General features: G+C 43.3%; 1 protein-coding gene across 4 annotated transcripts in view; it reads left to right on the top strand.

Moving 5' to 3' along the window:
* Nucleotides 1-16,997, top strand: part of RBPMS2 (RNA binding protein, mRNA processing factor 2) — a 100,474-nt gene that overhangs the window by 42,955 nt on the left and 40,522 nt on the right. For all 4 annotated transcript variants that reach the window (XM_029574985.1, XM_029574987.1, XM_029574988.1 and 1 more), the window contains exons 2-5: nucleotides 3,069-3,146; nucleotides 5,179-5,217; nucleotides 15,274-15,336; nucleotides 16,737-16,887. In XM_029574985.1, the coding sequence (XP_029430845.1) occupies nucleotides 3,069-3,146; nucleotides 5,179-5,217; nucleotides 15,274-15,336; nucleotides 16,737-16,887 (331 nt within the window). The remainder of the gene's footprint in view (nucleotides 1-3,068; nucleotides 3,147-5,178; nucleotides 5,218-15,273; nucleotides 15,337-16,736; nucleotides 16,888-16,997) is intronic.

The following is a 16,997-nucleotide window of genomic DNA, read 5'->3' as shown; positions in this document are numbered from 1 at the left end:
CGCCGGGGTTTCGTCCCCATTTCCACTGTTGCTCCTCTTCTCCACTGTCACTCCACCTCGTCCTTCCGGCATAGCCGCCCATCCTCAGAGATCCATCAATTGCCACCGCTCTGTCTGTTGGAACAAACTGGCAGCAGTACCATCATCCCTCCCCCATGCTCTCACCACCCCCATCCCTCTGCTGTCCCTGCAGACCATTTCTCGTCCTAGCTCGCTCCACCGCTCTCCCCCTCCCCTCCCCTCCCACGGCCTGCCTCCTGCCCACTGGGAGGAGGTGCCCTGTAATCCCCTGAACCCCACTCCCTCCAACCCCCAAATCCCAGCCGCCCGGGCCTCCTAGCCTGCTCGAATCCCTTCACCCTTCCTTCCCCGATTCCGCTCTCTCTACTTTCCCTTTCCCAAGCTGCCCTGGCATCTCCAGTGTCCGCCTCGCCTCTGTCCGACCAACTCACTCGCCTTCCGCTTCTGCCTTGCCTCTTGAGCGCCCGACCTCACCGCTGCCCTTCAACTGTCGTGCCGTCACTAGACTTCTCCCCGACAGCACCTCTCAGGCCCTCCTTCCTGCGAAGCCCCAAGCTGGGGCTGTCCTCCGCCTCTGGCCACGTGCACCGCAGAGGCTCTTCACGCCTCATCCCCACCCTCACTCTGACCCGCTTCCTCACCACCTTCCGTGACTGGTTCGAGGTCCGACCCTGACGCTTGCAAAGACAACTCATACAAGGAATCCCCTACCGCTCATTCTGGACCCGCTGTGCTGGCCGGACTGTCCTCAGCCGCTTCCAGCCCGAACTCGCCACCCGACGCTCCTCAAGGCCCTCCTGATTCGCAGCCTGCGACGGCGTGCTGCACTCCTGGGGGGGGGGGGGGTGGCTGGAAAAAACAGGCCACTATGCCTTCATCCCCGGTTTCTTATTTCCTTTACTTTTTGCACTAAGCTTACCTCCTCCCGCCTTACTTTTTTCTCATCCTTGCCCTGACAAACCGCAACTCCCCACTAACAAACTTGGTGAGCTCCTTATCCTCTCTCTCCCGCTTCTGCCTCCGCTCCCTCTGACTCGCTACCTTTCTACCCTATCCAGAGCCTGGGTTTGAATACTCTGGTTGCTCCTAACTCCTCCCCCTGTTGCTACCCCACTACTCTTTCTCGAACCTTCTAACCTACCCTTATTTCTACACTGTTCCCGCTCGCCTGCTTTTCCCCGGTTATGATCGCAGCACCGTGATCCACACTGCTTCTCTTTATGGCTATAATTCAATTTTTAGGTGTCACCTTTTCAGATCTTGAGCATTTTCTCCCACATGCTGTGAAAATGCAAATACAGATTAGGATCTTAAGAAATAGTATTAAAGCCTGTGTTTTTCTCTTAAACTGAGAAATCTGAGCTTCATAGTTCTGAGCCAGAATGAACTCTTCCTATCCATGCTGACACTGACTTTTATAATACTGTAAACATTTTCCTGGAAAACATTTCTACTAGTTACTAAATTTGAGGATCCAATTTGGCTTAAACCCTGCCATGAGTAAGAACTGCATGTTCCAAAATTCTTGCTCCAGGTTTCAATGTGTGCTTAGTAACATTCTGGATAAAGAAATGTAACTTGCATTGTCAGCCTTAGTACACCTTGGGCTTTTATCATACCTCACTAATGGGGTGTCTAACTCTAGAACTAATTTTAAGCTCATTTCTTTGTGTTGGGCTTGGTAAACCTATCCCCTCTAGTCCTGACTGCCAGAAGCAGTTTGACGTAGGGCCTCCAAAAGATTGACAAGCCTTGCCTCTGTATTTCAATGGAGGTTTACTGGGCTAGAGGTGGGCAACTTCAGGCCTTTAGAGCAAAGAACCAATTGGATTTTCAGGATATCCCTAATTAAGCATACAAGATTTGCATGCAGATCTTTTATACATAATCATTAGGGTTAGTCAGAACCTTATTTTGTGGCCCTTAAGGATCATTTAGGGTATCTAAGCATGATTTTATTTAAAATATTTATCCAATTCAAAAGGAATTCATGACTGATCACAGCAACTCTACATGCTATAATACAATAGACCTATAGGATCATAACAAACCACAAGCTACACACCAGAGCTGAAAAATAAAACTTGAGCCATCATTGGGGTGGTGAACAAAGTGAGATCCACCCCAATGATCTGAGACTTAAAGTTTTTATTATGAGTTTTTGCCTCTATGGCCAACTTTTCAAATTCTCTTTGCCTGTCTTATCAATGTTTTTACACTTAACCTGACAATACTTGTTTTATCCTATTTTCTTCAGATGGATCCTTCTTCCAGTATTTTAATGTTTTTTGGCTAAAATAGCCTTTTACCTCACCTTTTAGCCATGACGGTAATCTTTTTGCCTTCCTTCCACCTTAATGCATGGAATACATATGGACTGCACCTCTAGGATTGTATTTTTAAACAATATCCATGCCTGAATACTTTTAACCTTTGCGGCTGCACCTGAGGGGAAGGCAATGGTAGGGGGTAGAAGAGCTAATACATATTCCATTACTTCCCCCTTCCCACCACCACCATCTGATAATGGCATTCTCAGGGTGACCACAACTCAAGTTCCCAGGTATGGCAGAATGGATTACCTCCCTTCCCTGCACATCACATCTCCCATGCTCCTGTTATGGCTGTCATGAAGACTCAAACCTGAACACCTTATGTTTTTTTAACTAGGTGACACAAGAGAAAGCTTTGACATCTAAGCAGTTTGATTTTAACTGCCTTGAGTATTCTTGTCTTGTCTGTTTAATGATTGATTCTGTATTTTGCTATTGTGAGTTGTCAGTTAACTGTACAAGTTATGGAATTTCAAAACCTTAGTTTGAGACTTTATTGTAAACCTAAAACTAATGCAGCCTGGGACATCCGATGGCACTAGACTCTATGTGGCTTGAAACATGAATGAGGACTCTGGAAGAGACAGGAAACTTTCTTTTAGTGATGTATACAATAACTTTGATTTTTACATGCAACTTACAATCTGTTGTACCATTGTCAACTATGCAGTGGTAAGGCTTTAAAGTAACACTAAGCAAATGCTTCTCTTGTAGGTACGAACACTATTTGTCAGTGGCCTTCCTGTGGATATTAAGCCCAGAGAACTTTACCTACTTTTTCGACCGTTCAAGGTAGGGTATCAACTGTGCCCAGTGGTTATAAATATTAGGGGTGTGAATCATTTTTGAACAATTAAAATTAGTCAGATAATTTTAAAATCGTCCTAAATCGTCAGAGTGCATGATACAATACAAATGCCCCCGATTTATCATAAATCATTAAATAGGGCACGGGAATTATTTGGGGGAGGGCGGGAAAACCGGCACACCAAAACAACCCCTAAACCCACCCCAACCCTTTAAAACCAATTCCTTACCCTCCCCCACCCTCCCAAACCCCCCCAAAATGTTAAATTACCTGGTGGTCCAATGGGGGGTGGTCCCGGCACGATCTCCCGCTCTTGGGCCATCTGTGCCATTTTGGCTGCCACTAATTAAAATGGCACTGATGGCCCGATTTAAAAAAAAAAAAAAAAAAAAAAAAAAAAAAAAAAAACCCCACCTGACCCTTTAAATCGACCCCCACTTAGCCTCCCCCACCCTCCTGACCCCCCCAAAACCTTTAACATTACCTGGTGGTCCAGGGGGGCCTTGGGGGATGATTTCCCATTCCCAGGCATCAGCTGCGCTAAAATAAAATGGCACCAATGCCCCTTTGCCCTTACCGTGTGACAGGGTATCCGTGCCATTGGCCGGCCCTTGTCACATGGAAGGAGCACTAGATGGCTGGCGCCATCTTTAAAGATGGCGCCGGCCATCCAGTGCTCCTACCATGTGACAGGGGCCGGCCAATGGCACGGATACCCTGTCACATGGTAAGGGCAAAGGGCCATCAGCGTCATTTTGATTAGTGGCAGCTGACGGCCTGAGTGCGGGAGATCGCTCCCGGGACCACCAGGTACCTGTAAAGTTTTTGGGTGGGGGAAGCTAAGGGATTAGTTTTAAAGGGTCAGGGTGGGTTTAGGGGTTATTTTTGTGCTGTTTTTACCACCCTCCCCCAAAACGATAAGAGAACCCCCCCATGAACAATATCGTGGGGTTTTCCTATCGTTTTGGGGGAGCCCTGATTTCTGACTATTTTGAAAATATCAAATTTTCAATCGTCCGAAGCCGGATTCACATCCCTAGTACAGACCCTGGAGCTGCTTCTGAAGTGTAAATTGGTGACTTCTGTAACATATCAGGACCCCCTAAGGGTGTCGTGGGAGACTGGGAGCATAAACCCTAGGAGTTCTGGGGATTCAAGTGAGACAATGGGAAACAGTGGTGAACTGTGACTTTGAGCTGGCCAAGATTACTGAAGTAAAGACAATGGACTGATTTCAAGAAGCTATTTTTTTTGTACCTTAGTTTTTTTTTTTTTGTTTTACACAAGTGACATGTGGACACTAGACTTCATGGATTGTTTGAAGGTGTCTGCAGCTGGTTTGGCCTTACAGGGAAACCTGTCCCTAGCCTATGCTCTGAGCCTTCTCCTTACCCTGTAAGAACTAATCAAATGCTCCCCTGGGAACAAGGGTTACTGATTTTTTTGAGATACCCAGGGGAGGAGTTTTATCCCCCTCAATTTTCTGTTTTTTGACCTGGCTTCCAATTCAAATTGGAGCTGCCTGTTGGGCTATTGCAGTGATCCTTTGCAACTAGCCAGGCCCAGATTTAAGTGTAGGCAACATTGGCAAGAGCCTAGGGTGCCATTTCCAGGCCAAAGAGGAGCCTGCCTGAAGCTCTGCTGGCACATGACTGAGAAGCAAAGGGGCTCCATTCTGGCATACTGCCCACAGGTGTCAAAATCTTTGGCTCTGCAGTTATCCCACTTCTTTCTCACTTACAATCCATTAGAGTGACCTATTTGGGAGTCATGCACCAAGGCTCCCTTAATCTTACAACCATGGTCTCCACATCGGACTACTAGATATTGCCAGTGAATGACAGCTGGCTGTATCACATCATGACACATGGTTATGGCCATCAAAGTACACAAGGTATCTGCTAGATCTTTGTAATATAAGCTTTCTGGGTAAGAACTGAATTTAGCTACCTGTATTTTTGTCTTAAGGATTTTTTTTTCATAATATGCTTACTCTTGTTTTTCCCTCCCCTTCAGGGGTATGAAGGTTCACTGATCAAGTTAACATCAAAACAGGTACTGTGCTTTGGCTTATACATTGTAGCTGGCTTTGAGTTTCAGTTAGAAGAAAAATGAACAGTTGACAATTCAGATTTAGTTTTGTAGTTATAATCCAATTCCTTGAATGGGGTTTACCCACTGCTGAAAGTGTGTATGTGGCATGTTGTACTAGCAAATGACAATTTATTGCTTGCATAGATCATAGGATATCAATACTTAATCTAAAATCAATAGGTAATTCCTTTAGGCAACTTCAGAATGTAAAACGTTTAGCTTTTCTTTGAATGTCACTGGCTCCTTCACACCCCCTCACCCCCCTTACTGAATGCATGGCCTTGCTGATCTGGGTGTTGGCATAACTCCTTCCTCCTAATGGGGAAAGCTGGTGCACAGGCATAGCAGTATGATGCTCCCAAGAGCCCCTTGTGATTAACAAAATCTCTTAAGAGGTCACAAATGTACATGTACCAGAACTTTCAGTGATCAATCAAATTCCTATTTTCATAAATTCCTGTTTCCTTTTTGGAAGGAAGATGGAAAAGGCTCTAAACTCAGTTAAATCCTGTACTTCTAAACACTTAGAAAAGTTAAATATCTACAGTCTTAACATGCCAACTCACATGTGAATGTTGGCACCTCCTGGAAGTAAAACCATCAAACATTACAAAAATCCCTATACAAAATATTGAGCTACCTAAATCTAACTTTATGAAGAATGATTCATAGTTCTCAACTGTTTCTCTCCTGGCTTTCCCAAGTTCACTATCCAAAAAGATGTAATGTGATCATAAATACTGGCTTAGCAAAGTATTTCTAACTTCTTATGACAAACCTTTAACGAACTGACTTCCCAATGTGTAGCCCTAGTTCAGGAAAGTAACTCTAGCTTCAATGTAAGTGTGTGTGGCTTTTTTAAGCAACCAGACAAATCCAGAACAGATGCATTATGCACCTCTACCAGCAGATGGAGCAAAGCTTACATCACAGTATATATACCCCTGCAGTGACAGCCTGCTAGTATTCTGTTTCCAGCAGATAGTGGCTGTGAATCTCTACTGAGGATTGCTTCAAGTTTTAGAGAAACTTAATTCGCCCTGCTATCCTTCAGTGATACCAAATGGTTCCTCTCCAGTTGAGAATTCCTGAGGTGCTTTCCATGGTCCCTCAAATGAGTGCCTTTGTGTGGTAGCTGGTTTTTAGCCGGCATGGATGTAGCTGTTTACCCTGCTGCCTTTCAGCTGCTTCCTGGAAGCAGAGCATGGCAATGACTGGCAGCAGACAGCCCAAGTCCAGGAGATCACTCCCTGACTGCTCCTGGATCCCCGCTGGACCACCAGGGACTTTTGGAGGTCTTGGGGGGGGGGGGGGGCATCAGGATGGTGGGGTGTTAGATTTTTACTTTTTTATTAAAGATTTGTCTGCAAACCAGATGCAGCCATCAAAAGAGCCACATCTGGCTCGTGAGCCATAGGTTCCCGACCCCTGGGCTAGGCCCTGCTATTAGGCTTTTCTGTGTGCTGCATGGTAGGCCATGGTGATGTGTTAGCACATTTTTCCTATTAGGCTGCCCTCTTTAGGACTGTCTGAGTGCATCCAGTTGTGCAGTCTTTGGATGCCTGCTTGGGCATCTAGTTGGTAGCAGTGTCTAACTTGGGCATGTGCTTTACTGAACACACAATCTGGACAGATGTTGAGGGTGCATAGTTCTTGGGCACTTAAACAGGATTATGCACCTAAATTTGACACACATTCAGCTGGATGCACACCTTTCAGTTGCCTAAGCATACTGGCACATCTCCCAGAGGATTGGCTTCGGTAATAGTGGTCAGGTGTCAAGTTATGGCTGAGAAATTGGTCAGCTAATGCAACCTCTTAAGGCTAACCTTCACAAAGTTGCCTTTTTAAAGGCTCACTCTTTGGGAGAGAGTTGGAGAAAATGGCCAATAAGTGGGGTGAGTCCCCAGTTCCTCAGTTGCCAGAAGATAAGCAGAAGCTATGCTCCTTTAGTATGAGGTCCTACTAGGGGATCAGTGTGTTCAACCCTTTCAGAGGAATCTACCTTTTGGTAGGTCTTAGTCCTTTAGTCCCAGACAGGGCACAGGCTTAGGTAGTGGAGCCCCCAAGCCGCCCTTATAAAGGTGCTGACCCACTCTCAGGAACAGGAGATAAGAGGCAACCCCCTATCAGAGGTCGGGCAAGATCATAATCATATATACCAGTGGCTCATGGAGGTGATATGAGATGGATGGGCACTGGAGTTTTGCAGTGTTCCTCTGGATGTGTTCTTGGTGTCTCCTTGCTACTCCCTGCAGAAGAGGCAGGTAGAGTACGGCTTACGGTGACTCCAACATCGCTCTAAGCTTCAACAGCAAGAGGAAATGTGGAAAAAAGGATTCACACTCACAAAGAGGGGAGTAGCTGGCTTGTTACGGCGGTTACTACCCCAAATCAAATAAGCCTGATACTTCACTTTCAATGCATATACAGCAGAGCTCTCTGCTTCAACGGCAGGGGAGAAGAAAAGAGGGTTCGCACTCACAAAGAGGGGAGTAGCTGGCTTGTTACGGCGGTTACTACCCCAAACCAAATGTGCCTGATACTTCACTTTCGATGCACATCCAGCATGGCTCTCTGCTTCAACGGCAGGGGAGAAGACTTATACGTCACGCATATCCAGCATAGCTCCCTGCTTCAATGGCAGGGGAGAAGAAAAACAACCAATAAGGGCTAATAACATAGTCTGGGTAAAACAAATAAGCATGGGTGCAGCTTGCTTATTGCGGTGGCTACTACCCCTAACGAATCAAGCTAGATATTTCACTTGGATGCAGCTCCATCACTGCTCTCTACATTAAAGGTGGGGGTGGAAGGGAAATAGAACCAAGAGCTAAGAGAAACAGATAAGTATGAGAGAAAATGTGTGAAGCTTGCTGGGCAGACTAGATGGGCCATTTGGTCTTCTTCTGCCGTCATTTCTATGTAAGTACATTGTCAAGGCTCCTCAGTCTGAGGGCTGTGGTTCCAGTGCCCATGTTTCAAGAAAATACAGGCTGATATTCCATTAATTTTGTTGTGCCCAAGGAGGGCTCTTTCATCTCATCCTGGATCTCAAAGGGGTCAGCCGTCATTTGCAGGTGACTCATTTTTTAATGGAAACCTTGCATGCAGTGATGGTCTTGTAGTTGGGAGTTTCTGACCTTGGATCTGTCCAAAGCGTATCTGCATATTTCCATTCAGCTACAGCAGTTTTCTGCAATTCACGATTTTAGGACATTATCAGTTTTGAGTGCTGCCTTTTGGTCTGGCCACTGTGCCCAGAACTTTTCCAATTTTATGGTAGTGGTGGCAGAAGCAGTTGAGAGAATGGGATTATGGTACAACTGGCTGATTCAGCTAAGTCTTTTGGAAGAGAGCATCTTGGTGTCGCACAAGGTGATCATCTTGTTGCAGGAGCTTGGTTGGGTGGTGAACCTGGCCAAGAGCAGTCTCCAATCATATCAATTGCTAGAATATCTTGGTATTTAACTTACTGTGAAGCAGGGCAGAGTTTTCCTGCCAGATTATATTCAGTTGGTGCAGGTGCATCCAAACACAATACATCAGTGTGGTCCCATCTATAGGTGCTTGGCTTGATGGAGACCCTGGAAGTGGTACCATGGGCAAGGGTGCAGATGCATTCTCTTCAGCACTCCCTGCTGTCTCGTTGGCACCCACAGTCTCAGGACTATTCAGTTCAGCTCCACCTGCCGATGGAGGTCTACCTTCAACTACAATGGTTACAAGTAGATCTGAGGGTTTCCTTAAAATCACCAGACTAGATAGTACTTACAACAGATGCAAGCCTCCAGGATTGGGGAGCTCACTGTTGGGAATTGATGGAACAAGGGCACTAGTGCAGAAGTTACTGGAACATCAATTGGCTGGAAGCCTAGGTAGTCTAGTTGGCATGCTTGCAGTTTGGCTGCAGGGTTGAGCAGTTCGGATAATGCCTGACAATGCAACAGTGGCGTACATCAATTGGCAGGGAAGAACCAAGAGCCAGCAAGTTTTGCAGGAAATAGACCAACTTATGGAATAGGCAGAAGTGCATCTTCAGGAGATCTCAGCTTTGCACACTGTAGGAAAAGACTGAGCAGACTTTCTCAACAGACAGTCTGGACCTAGGAGAATGGGAATTGTCAGACAAGGCATTTCAGCTGTGGATCACTGAGGCCTATTTCTGGACCTGCTGGAGACTTCTTGCAATGCAAAAGTTCCTCAATTCTTCATTTGCAGGAGAGATCAGTCATTGGGTATCAATGCTTTTTGTGCAGGAATGACTGGAGGACTAGCTGCTGTATATCTTTCCCCTGTGGCCCCTCTTGGGCAGAATTGTTCATAGGGTCAAGTCAGAGGGATGGTGCTTTTGGTGGCACCAGACTGGCCCAGGAGACCATGGTATGCAGATCTGAGAAGGCACCTGGTAGACTCCTCCATTGGGGTCTGGCACACAGGGAAATGTTGTGGCAGGGGCCTATTCTTCATGAAGATCAATCTATTTTGTCTTATGGTATGGTCCTTGAGGGCTCACTTGCTGAAGTGTGATTGTCTCCTTGCTATGAGTGAGGGGGGGGGGGGCTCTTCCTCGTGCAGTTAAGATCCCACTCATTTTGGAATTTTTGCAGGATTGATTGAATAAAGGGTTGGCCCTTAATTCCTTAAAGGCACAGGTAGCAGCTCTTGCCTGTTTCAGAGGTCAGGTGAATGGTAGACCCTTGTTGGCTCATCCTGATGTGTCCACTTTCTTGAAAGGAGTGAAACATTTTTGCTCATCGTATCCTCCACTGTGGTGTTTTAATCTGGTTTTGGATTTCTTACCAGGTTCTAAGTTTCAACCAACACGTAACCTTTCCTTGCAGTTGCTGACACTGAAAATGGTGTTTCTTGAGGTGACTTGTTCTGTGTAGAATATCAGAGCTGCAGGCCTGGTCTTGTTAGGAGCTGTACAAGTGATTCCAGGGGTGATACAGCTGCATACTGTTGCAGTTTCGTTTTACCAAAAGTGGTCTCTATTTTTACCTGGATAGGGAAAGATTCAGAGGAATAGTGCCTGTTGTGATCACTGGATGTTGAGACACATGTTTCAAAACCTCCAGATACCTCATGCTTTCTGGAAGACAGATCACCTGTTTGTCCACCACGGAGTTATATGGGGTGAGCTGGCTTTGGGCTACAATAGCTTGCTGGATTAAGGAGGTAGTCATGGCTGCATATATGGATGTTGGACAGCTATTGCCTAATGTTAGGGCTTATTCCACTAGGGCTCAGGCAGTGTCATGGGTGGAAGTTACATGGTCTCCACTTGACATTTGCTGAACTGAAACATGGTGGTCCTTACACACCTTTACCAGATATTGTCGCTTGGATGTGCAGGCCCAGGAGAATGCATCCTTTTGCATGTGTCTTTGACTGGATCATGGGCAGCTTCCTGCCCTATTTGGGAGTAGCCTGGGTGCATCCCACTGGTTCTGGATTCAGCTGTCTGGAAACAAAAACTAACTTGCCTGAATTTTTTTTCTTTAGGACAGACTGAATCCAGCTTCCTGCCTTTGTCTGCTGAATAATTGTGCTATGGTCCTCCTGTGTGGCTACGTGTTCCAGGGGTGACTGATAAGTGTTCATCCTGTTCCTAGATTAGTGATCATACATTCTTTGTTTCCTGTTGGCTGAGTACTGAAATGGTTATCTGTTTTAATCAAGTATTTGCTAGACTGTCCACAGTTGGCTTTTGAAGAGCAGACTGGCAGGCTGATGTCACTGCAGGGGTCTATATAGATACTGCGACATCAGCTTTGCTCAATCACATCTGGTAGAAGTGCATAATCCACTGGTTCTCGATTCATCTGTTTGACCTAAAGAAAAGAATTCAGGTAAGTACTAACTTCTCATAACTTATTTCCTTATTGGATCCTAAAGAAGTTTTCACACTAGAAACTGGATTAAATACTGAGACTTAAACTACATATGTCTGGATATTATAGATTCTATTCCATTGGACATCCTTTGAAAGAATCTTTCAGATAACCCAATGTTTGTAACTTGTTTTGAATCTACAAAAGGACTAAAGTAAATGTGGGGTTTGCTCTTTAAAGTGTAATCCTGGACTATGATCCTCCCTAAGGACTCTTATTGGTTAAAGCTTCCTCTGATTATAGGCCCCCCTGAGTGCGTCCAGTGATTCCCTGTTGAGGGAGCAGGAAGGAGATTATTTCACTCTTGAGCGTACATCCTTTGTAAACACCAATAAGCACATAGGAAACAAGTAATGGTTTTAAGTTAATGTTTAGTGATGGTAATTTGGAAAATATCCAGTTACAAGGTCTTGATTTCCACAGTCCATTTATTGCTTTAGTTCCAATAAATCTTGACTTCCAGTCTTCATTAAATGTTAGTTGATTCTTTCCTGATCATGTCCAATTAATAAAGGGATGGCTTTAAAATTTTCATGAGATTGGTGGCTAGGATGACTATTCCCAATTTAGATATGTTCCATACCTTGTGCTATTTTGTCCAGTTCAGATGTTCTTATTCGTTAATTCCATGTTAGTTATCTGGAGGGTATCTTCTCACTACTTCAATATCCTGATAGTGGCACCCATCAGGTATTAACTAGTATCCTCTATTCATTTTATCCTTCTCTCAAGGAATGTAGACTCATTACCCCTATAGGACTTCCAGTGATCAAGTGGACCTCTGAGACCCTAAACTCCTCCTTCATAAGAGTCCCTGGATCCTGGGATACTCTGTTACAGGAAAACCCAAAAGATGGATACATAACTCCTTCCAAATCCAAAAGGCAAAAATGACTTTTCAGGTGGGGGAGGGAGGCACTTTCCTTTAGCTCATCCCGAGGGTCCTTTTCCCAGGAACAGGCATAGACATATCCTGCCTCTTGAAAGGGTTAACTGAAAATCTTCATTCAACAATGTTGGCTCTAGGTTTTATAATCTGTGGAATCCACCATTGTAGTCTTCCCACATGGGGGAACTAGTACAGTTTTCCCTTGGTGATCTACAAAAGTCTTTGATTTTATATAATCAAACCACTTACATAAGTCAATTGCTGATCTGTCCAATTAGGTATCTTTGGGAAAACTTTAATCAAGTGTATAGACTAGTCCTGTTTAAATTGCCCTTCTATAAAGTCTTTTTTCTCAAATTTCAAGGTTAGTATAGCTCTTAATGTAATGTTCAGTCATTGATATTGACTCATACCAATGATGAAAAGTAAATAGCATTTAAACATTCTCCTGCACACTTCTCCAAAATTGATTCCAAATTCACAACTGGTTCAGGTATTTTCTTCCCTGCCCCAAAACCTGCATGGTCCTTGGGGTTGTAGATTGGTCATACTTACACAATTCCTCTAAAGCATTAGGCTTCTCAAACACTCTTGTATACTTGTCATAGTTTGCTTTTGAAAGATGGTCATTAACTGGCAGCTGCTGATCACCCAAATCATCTTCCAATATGTTCTGTTAATTTGATTCCTAAAGTGGAGTCAAAGCTGGTGGACAAATTGCAGGTATGGGATTTGTCAGGCTTTTCCAACATGGAGAGAACTTTGAGCAACTGCTTGGCATGGAAAAGACAAACAGAAACCTAAAACAACCCGGAGATACCACTTTAACAGTCTGCACATGCCTCTAACTCACGAGCAAAACCATACAGAATCTGAGAGCCTAGACTTTCACTTGCGCCATATCTTCTGGGGCATCAAATGTATCCAGACCTCCTTCCCGCCCCCCCCCCCCCCAAAAGATCTAAAACTGTGCACGTCAAAGAAGCAACCCAATCAACATTGAATGAAACAAATTGAGGTAAATTGGGTTTTGCACATGATGGTAAACAAAGGCCTAACTTAGGGAGAAAGATAAGTTAGGCCTATCAGAGCAAGCCTATTCAGGAGCCTCATGTTAAGTTAAACAGTATCTCAGTGAGTTGGAAAGAGCCCCTGGATAAAACTGAAGAAATTTTAAGGTGAAAGCTTAATCTGGCAGCCTTATCTTGTTCTACTTTCATTCTCTAACCAGCTGAGTTAATAGGACTCTACTATCCTAGACTTTTGTTTAATATGGAGTTATAAAGTGCTTTCTATAGTTGTGCAATTTTCTTATATATTCACTTTATACTTTGATACCTCTAACAATTTATCACTCAAACACTTTTTGGAGGAGGCAATAGAGAATGGTGAATAAACATAGTCTATAAATCTTTACTTGATAACTTTAATATGTAATTGGCAGAGTAATATAGTGGCTAGTTAGGTCATTTATTCACATGGCTTTGACAGGTCATTGTTGCCTTGCTAAAGCCATGGAGCCTACACTTTTTTTTTTTCCTAAGGGCAGTCTTACACTTTTTTAGAAGTTAGCATTAAGGGAGAATGTAGACACTAAGGAGAAATGAGACTTCAGGAAACCCTGTTCACTATTCACTTTGGTCTCTTTAGAATCCTTAGAATCTTTAGAATCCTTAGAATCTCTTTAGAATCTGCAACTGGACTACAATCTTTGAGTTCTAAAAATTCGTCTTATTTTTTATTTATATTTTCCTCTGCAACTGGACTACAATATCTAAGTTCAAAAATTAAAAAACTCATTTTATCTTATTTACATCTGGCATGGTTACTATGTCACTATCCAAGTTAAATAGTTAAATTATACAGATTATATTACATAATTTTATTAATTACAATGTTAATCTATAATTATTATGTTATATTGTCATCCAGTTATATTGTTACATATGTGCCACTGTTCTATGTAAAGCCCCTTATCTCTGTTGGGCAGTTTATTGTTATGTAAACCGGAGTGATTTGTAGTCTCTAAGAACCTCGGTACATAAAAATTAAAAATAAATAAATAAAAAATAGAATCCTATGATTGTGATAATTTGATCAATACTCAGAAATTCCTAAATGATTAGAGGTAAAGGCAATATGCACTTTGCATTGGCATTGTTTCATTTTTATTAAGACTCACAGTAAATATACTTTTACACCACACATTTTCATGTTACCATTTTATGTCCATTGTATGTTTTAATTATGTTTATGTATTTATTTAGTATGTATTGTATATTTTAGCCCCTGATGCAGCCCCATTGAAAGAGGGCGAAACTCTGCCTGAGTCGGGCTTGTTTATCAATCTGTCTCCATTCAATAAAGAATTCCTGTTTGGACATTTGGCTGCTAATTTTGTATCATTGCCCCCCCACGACTTTGTTTGGCAGCCTCCCTTGCTGGCTGTTCATTCCATAAACTAAGGCCACTAGTTGATCAGATAGCAAAATGAAAACCAAGTTTTGGAGTGATGTTTGTTCTGCTTTTAAGGTCATTGCTGTCAACTTTACATTTGCCATGACTACTTATGGCTTAGCTGCTAAAGGGCTGGCCTGGTGTAGTTATGCAGAGCCTTGGTTGGACTCCTGGGCTAGCTGTAGAGCATTCCACAGCCTCGTTATCACAACAGCAGCACTTGATGACCAGACCTGGGGCCCTTGGTTACAGAGTTAGGACAGGAGCTCTGCATGGTCCTCAGCTGGAAATGATTTCCACAATGAGTTGAGGGGGATATAGACTAGAGGCCCAGCCATTCTCCCAGGGACGCTGTGAAAGGTGCATGCTTTGGCTTCTGTAGTTCAGAAACCAGTTTTGATTATTGGATGACTAAAGGAGCAGGAGAAAACTGCTGCACAACAGTCCTGGCCCCGTCCCCCCACAAACAGCTTTGGGATGGGGGGGGGGAGGGGGATAAGAAGTAGGTCATAGGCTCAGATTGCTTGATACTCTAAATTTTCCTATTAACAATTCAGTGTTCTTTCAGATTTTTACCATGGGGGGCATGGCAATTTGTAGCTTGACGCAAGCTGTTAATACTATAAGCTTTTTCTTAAGAACATCTTGAGTGATCCTTGAGTGCATGTTCAGTTTTTGTACCAGATTTTCTCATATTCATCACATGGACTATCCTGAAAGCTGCAATCTTTTTATATTTAAAGTGCTTTTAAAATGTCTTGTTTTTCCTTCCAGCCGGTTGGTTTTGTTACATTTGATAATCGGGCTGGTGCTGAAGCAGCAAAGAATGCCTTAAATGTGAGTACTCCTTGTGAAGTGAGATTTGGGGATGAATGCTTAAGTAGACATCAGACTAACCAGTTTAGGATTTTCTTTGGCTACTTCTACCCCAGTAGATTGTCCATTCTCTAAAATAGCTTGTGTAAGATGTCCAGAACAAATTCCACTCCTGTAGTGCTTTTCCGATTAAGTTTCAGATTTTATATATGCAATGGTGATGCACTTGGTCAAGATTTCATCTTTAATTTTTGGTATCTTGTTCATTGCTTTTTTTTCTCAAAGCAACTCTAATCAAGTGACCTTCAGGAGGATTCAGATAAAGCAAGAATTATACTAATTGCAACTCTAGGTCTACTGCATGCAAATCTTAATACACATTCATTAGATCCATGGAAGCTTATTCACATGCCAACATTGGCCAAAGGTGTCTCCTGCTACTCTAATTCTTGATTCACTCATGTCTTGTTACACCTAAGTTCCCTTTCAAAATTCAACACTCATGCCTATTCCTGTTCTGCATGAATTGCTAACCTGATCAGAACTTTCAGCTCCATATACAAGATGCTGATATCTCAGTCCAGAAACTAAAACTTTTTTTCTCTGCCCAGCACCTTCACCCTTCTTTGGTATTCAGAGCCTGTCCTGAGGCTACAATGCCATGAGCTTTCATCTGCAGCTACATGGTGTGTGCCTCCATATTTATACCCTTTTTATAATTCAGCCATCAGTGACCATCTTCAGTAGGGGGCCACAGGCATAGCTTCCTTGGGAACTTAGTATGTGTAAATGCAGAAGCCCTAGCCTAGTGTCAGTCTGGGGGCTCTTAAGCTCAGGAGCTGTGAACAGATGTTATGGCAACCCTAACACCATTTTAGGACCTTAATATATTAAGCATTTTTCGTAGATACACAATGGTAGAGAACTTTAGTATATAAGTCCCTTTAATGAGAAACCAAATAAAGAAATAGGGTTGGATATCCATAGAAAGAGAACTTTTCAGATTTAGAGTAACCCTATCCCCCCCCTGATCAGGATGGAAAATATTACTATGGGGATATACTTATCAGCAAGCAATAGATATTTTTAAAACCATCCAGAGGAATCTTAACTCTATTTAGAATGGAAGTGAAGGATTACTGACTGGTTAGAGCTGGACAGTGCAGGCAGACTTGCTAAAATCACCTGTTCTACAGTACATACTAGACTAGTGCTAGCCCTTGTATATTGTACCAAATCGTGTCAGCTTTTTCAGTAATCACTACAAGAATCTCATTCCAAAGACAATACTTACAAATGTTTAAAACCTAATTTTTTGGCTCTTGGTATGTTTGCCAGATTAATCATCATAATTTGACTGGCATAACAGCTTAATGTGTTTAAATTTCTTGGTATCCATCTTTAAATTTCTCATCTCGTAGGGCATTCGCTTTGACCCAGAGAACCCACAGACCCTGCGGCTAGAGTTTGCAAAAGCCAATACAAAGATGGCAAAAAGCAAGCTAATGGCCACACCGAACCCCACCAATATCCACCCTGCCCTGGGAGCACACTTCATCGCACGGGACCCCTGTGAGTAGATGGTGTTGCAAGTTTTAGTGTATGTAAAGTAACTATATCAAATGGCATGAAGGAATGACTCAGGAGTACCAAATTTACATCTGACAGAACAAATGTATGGT

Source organism: Rhinatrema bivittatum, chromosome 13, assembly GCF_901001135.1.
Source record: "Rhinatrema bivittatum chromosome 13, aRhiBiv1.1, whole genome shotgun sequence".
NCBI lineage: Eukaryota > Metazoa > Chordata > Amphibia > Gymnophiona > Rhinatrematidae > Rhinatrema > Rhinatrema bivittatum.
The sequence above is the reverse complement of the archived record's forward strand: the minus strand, read 5'-3'. Positions and strand labels throughout refer to the sequence as shown.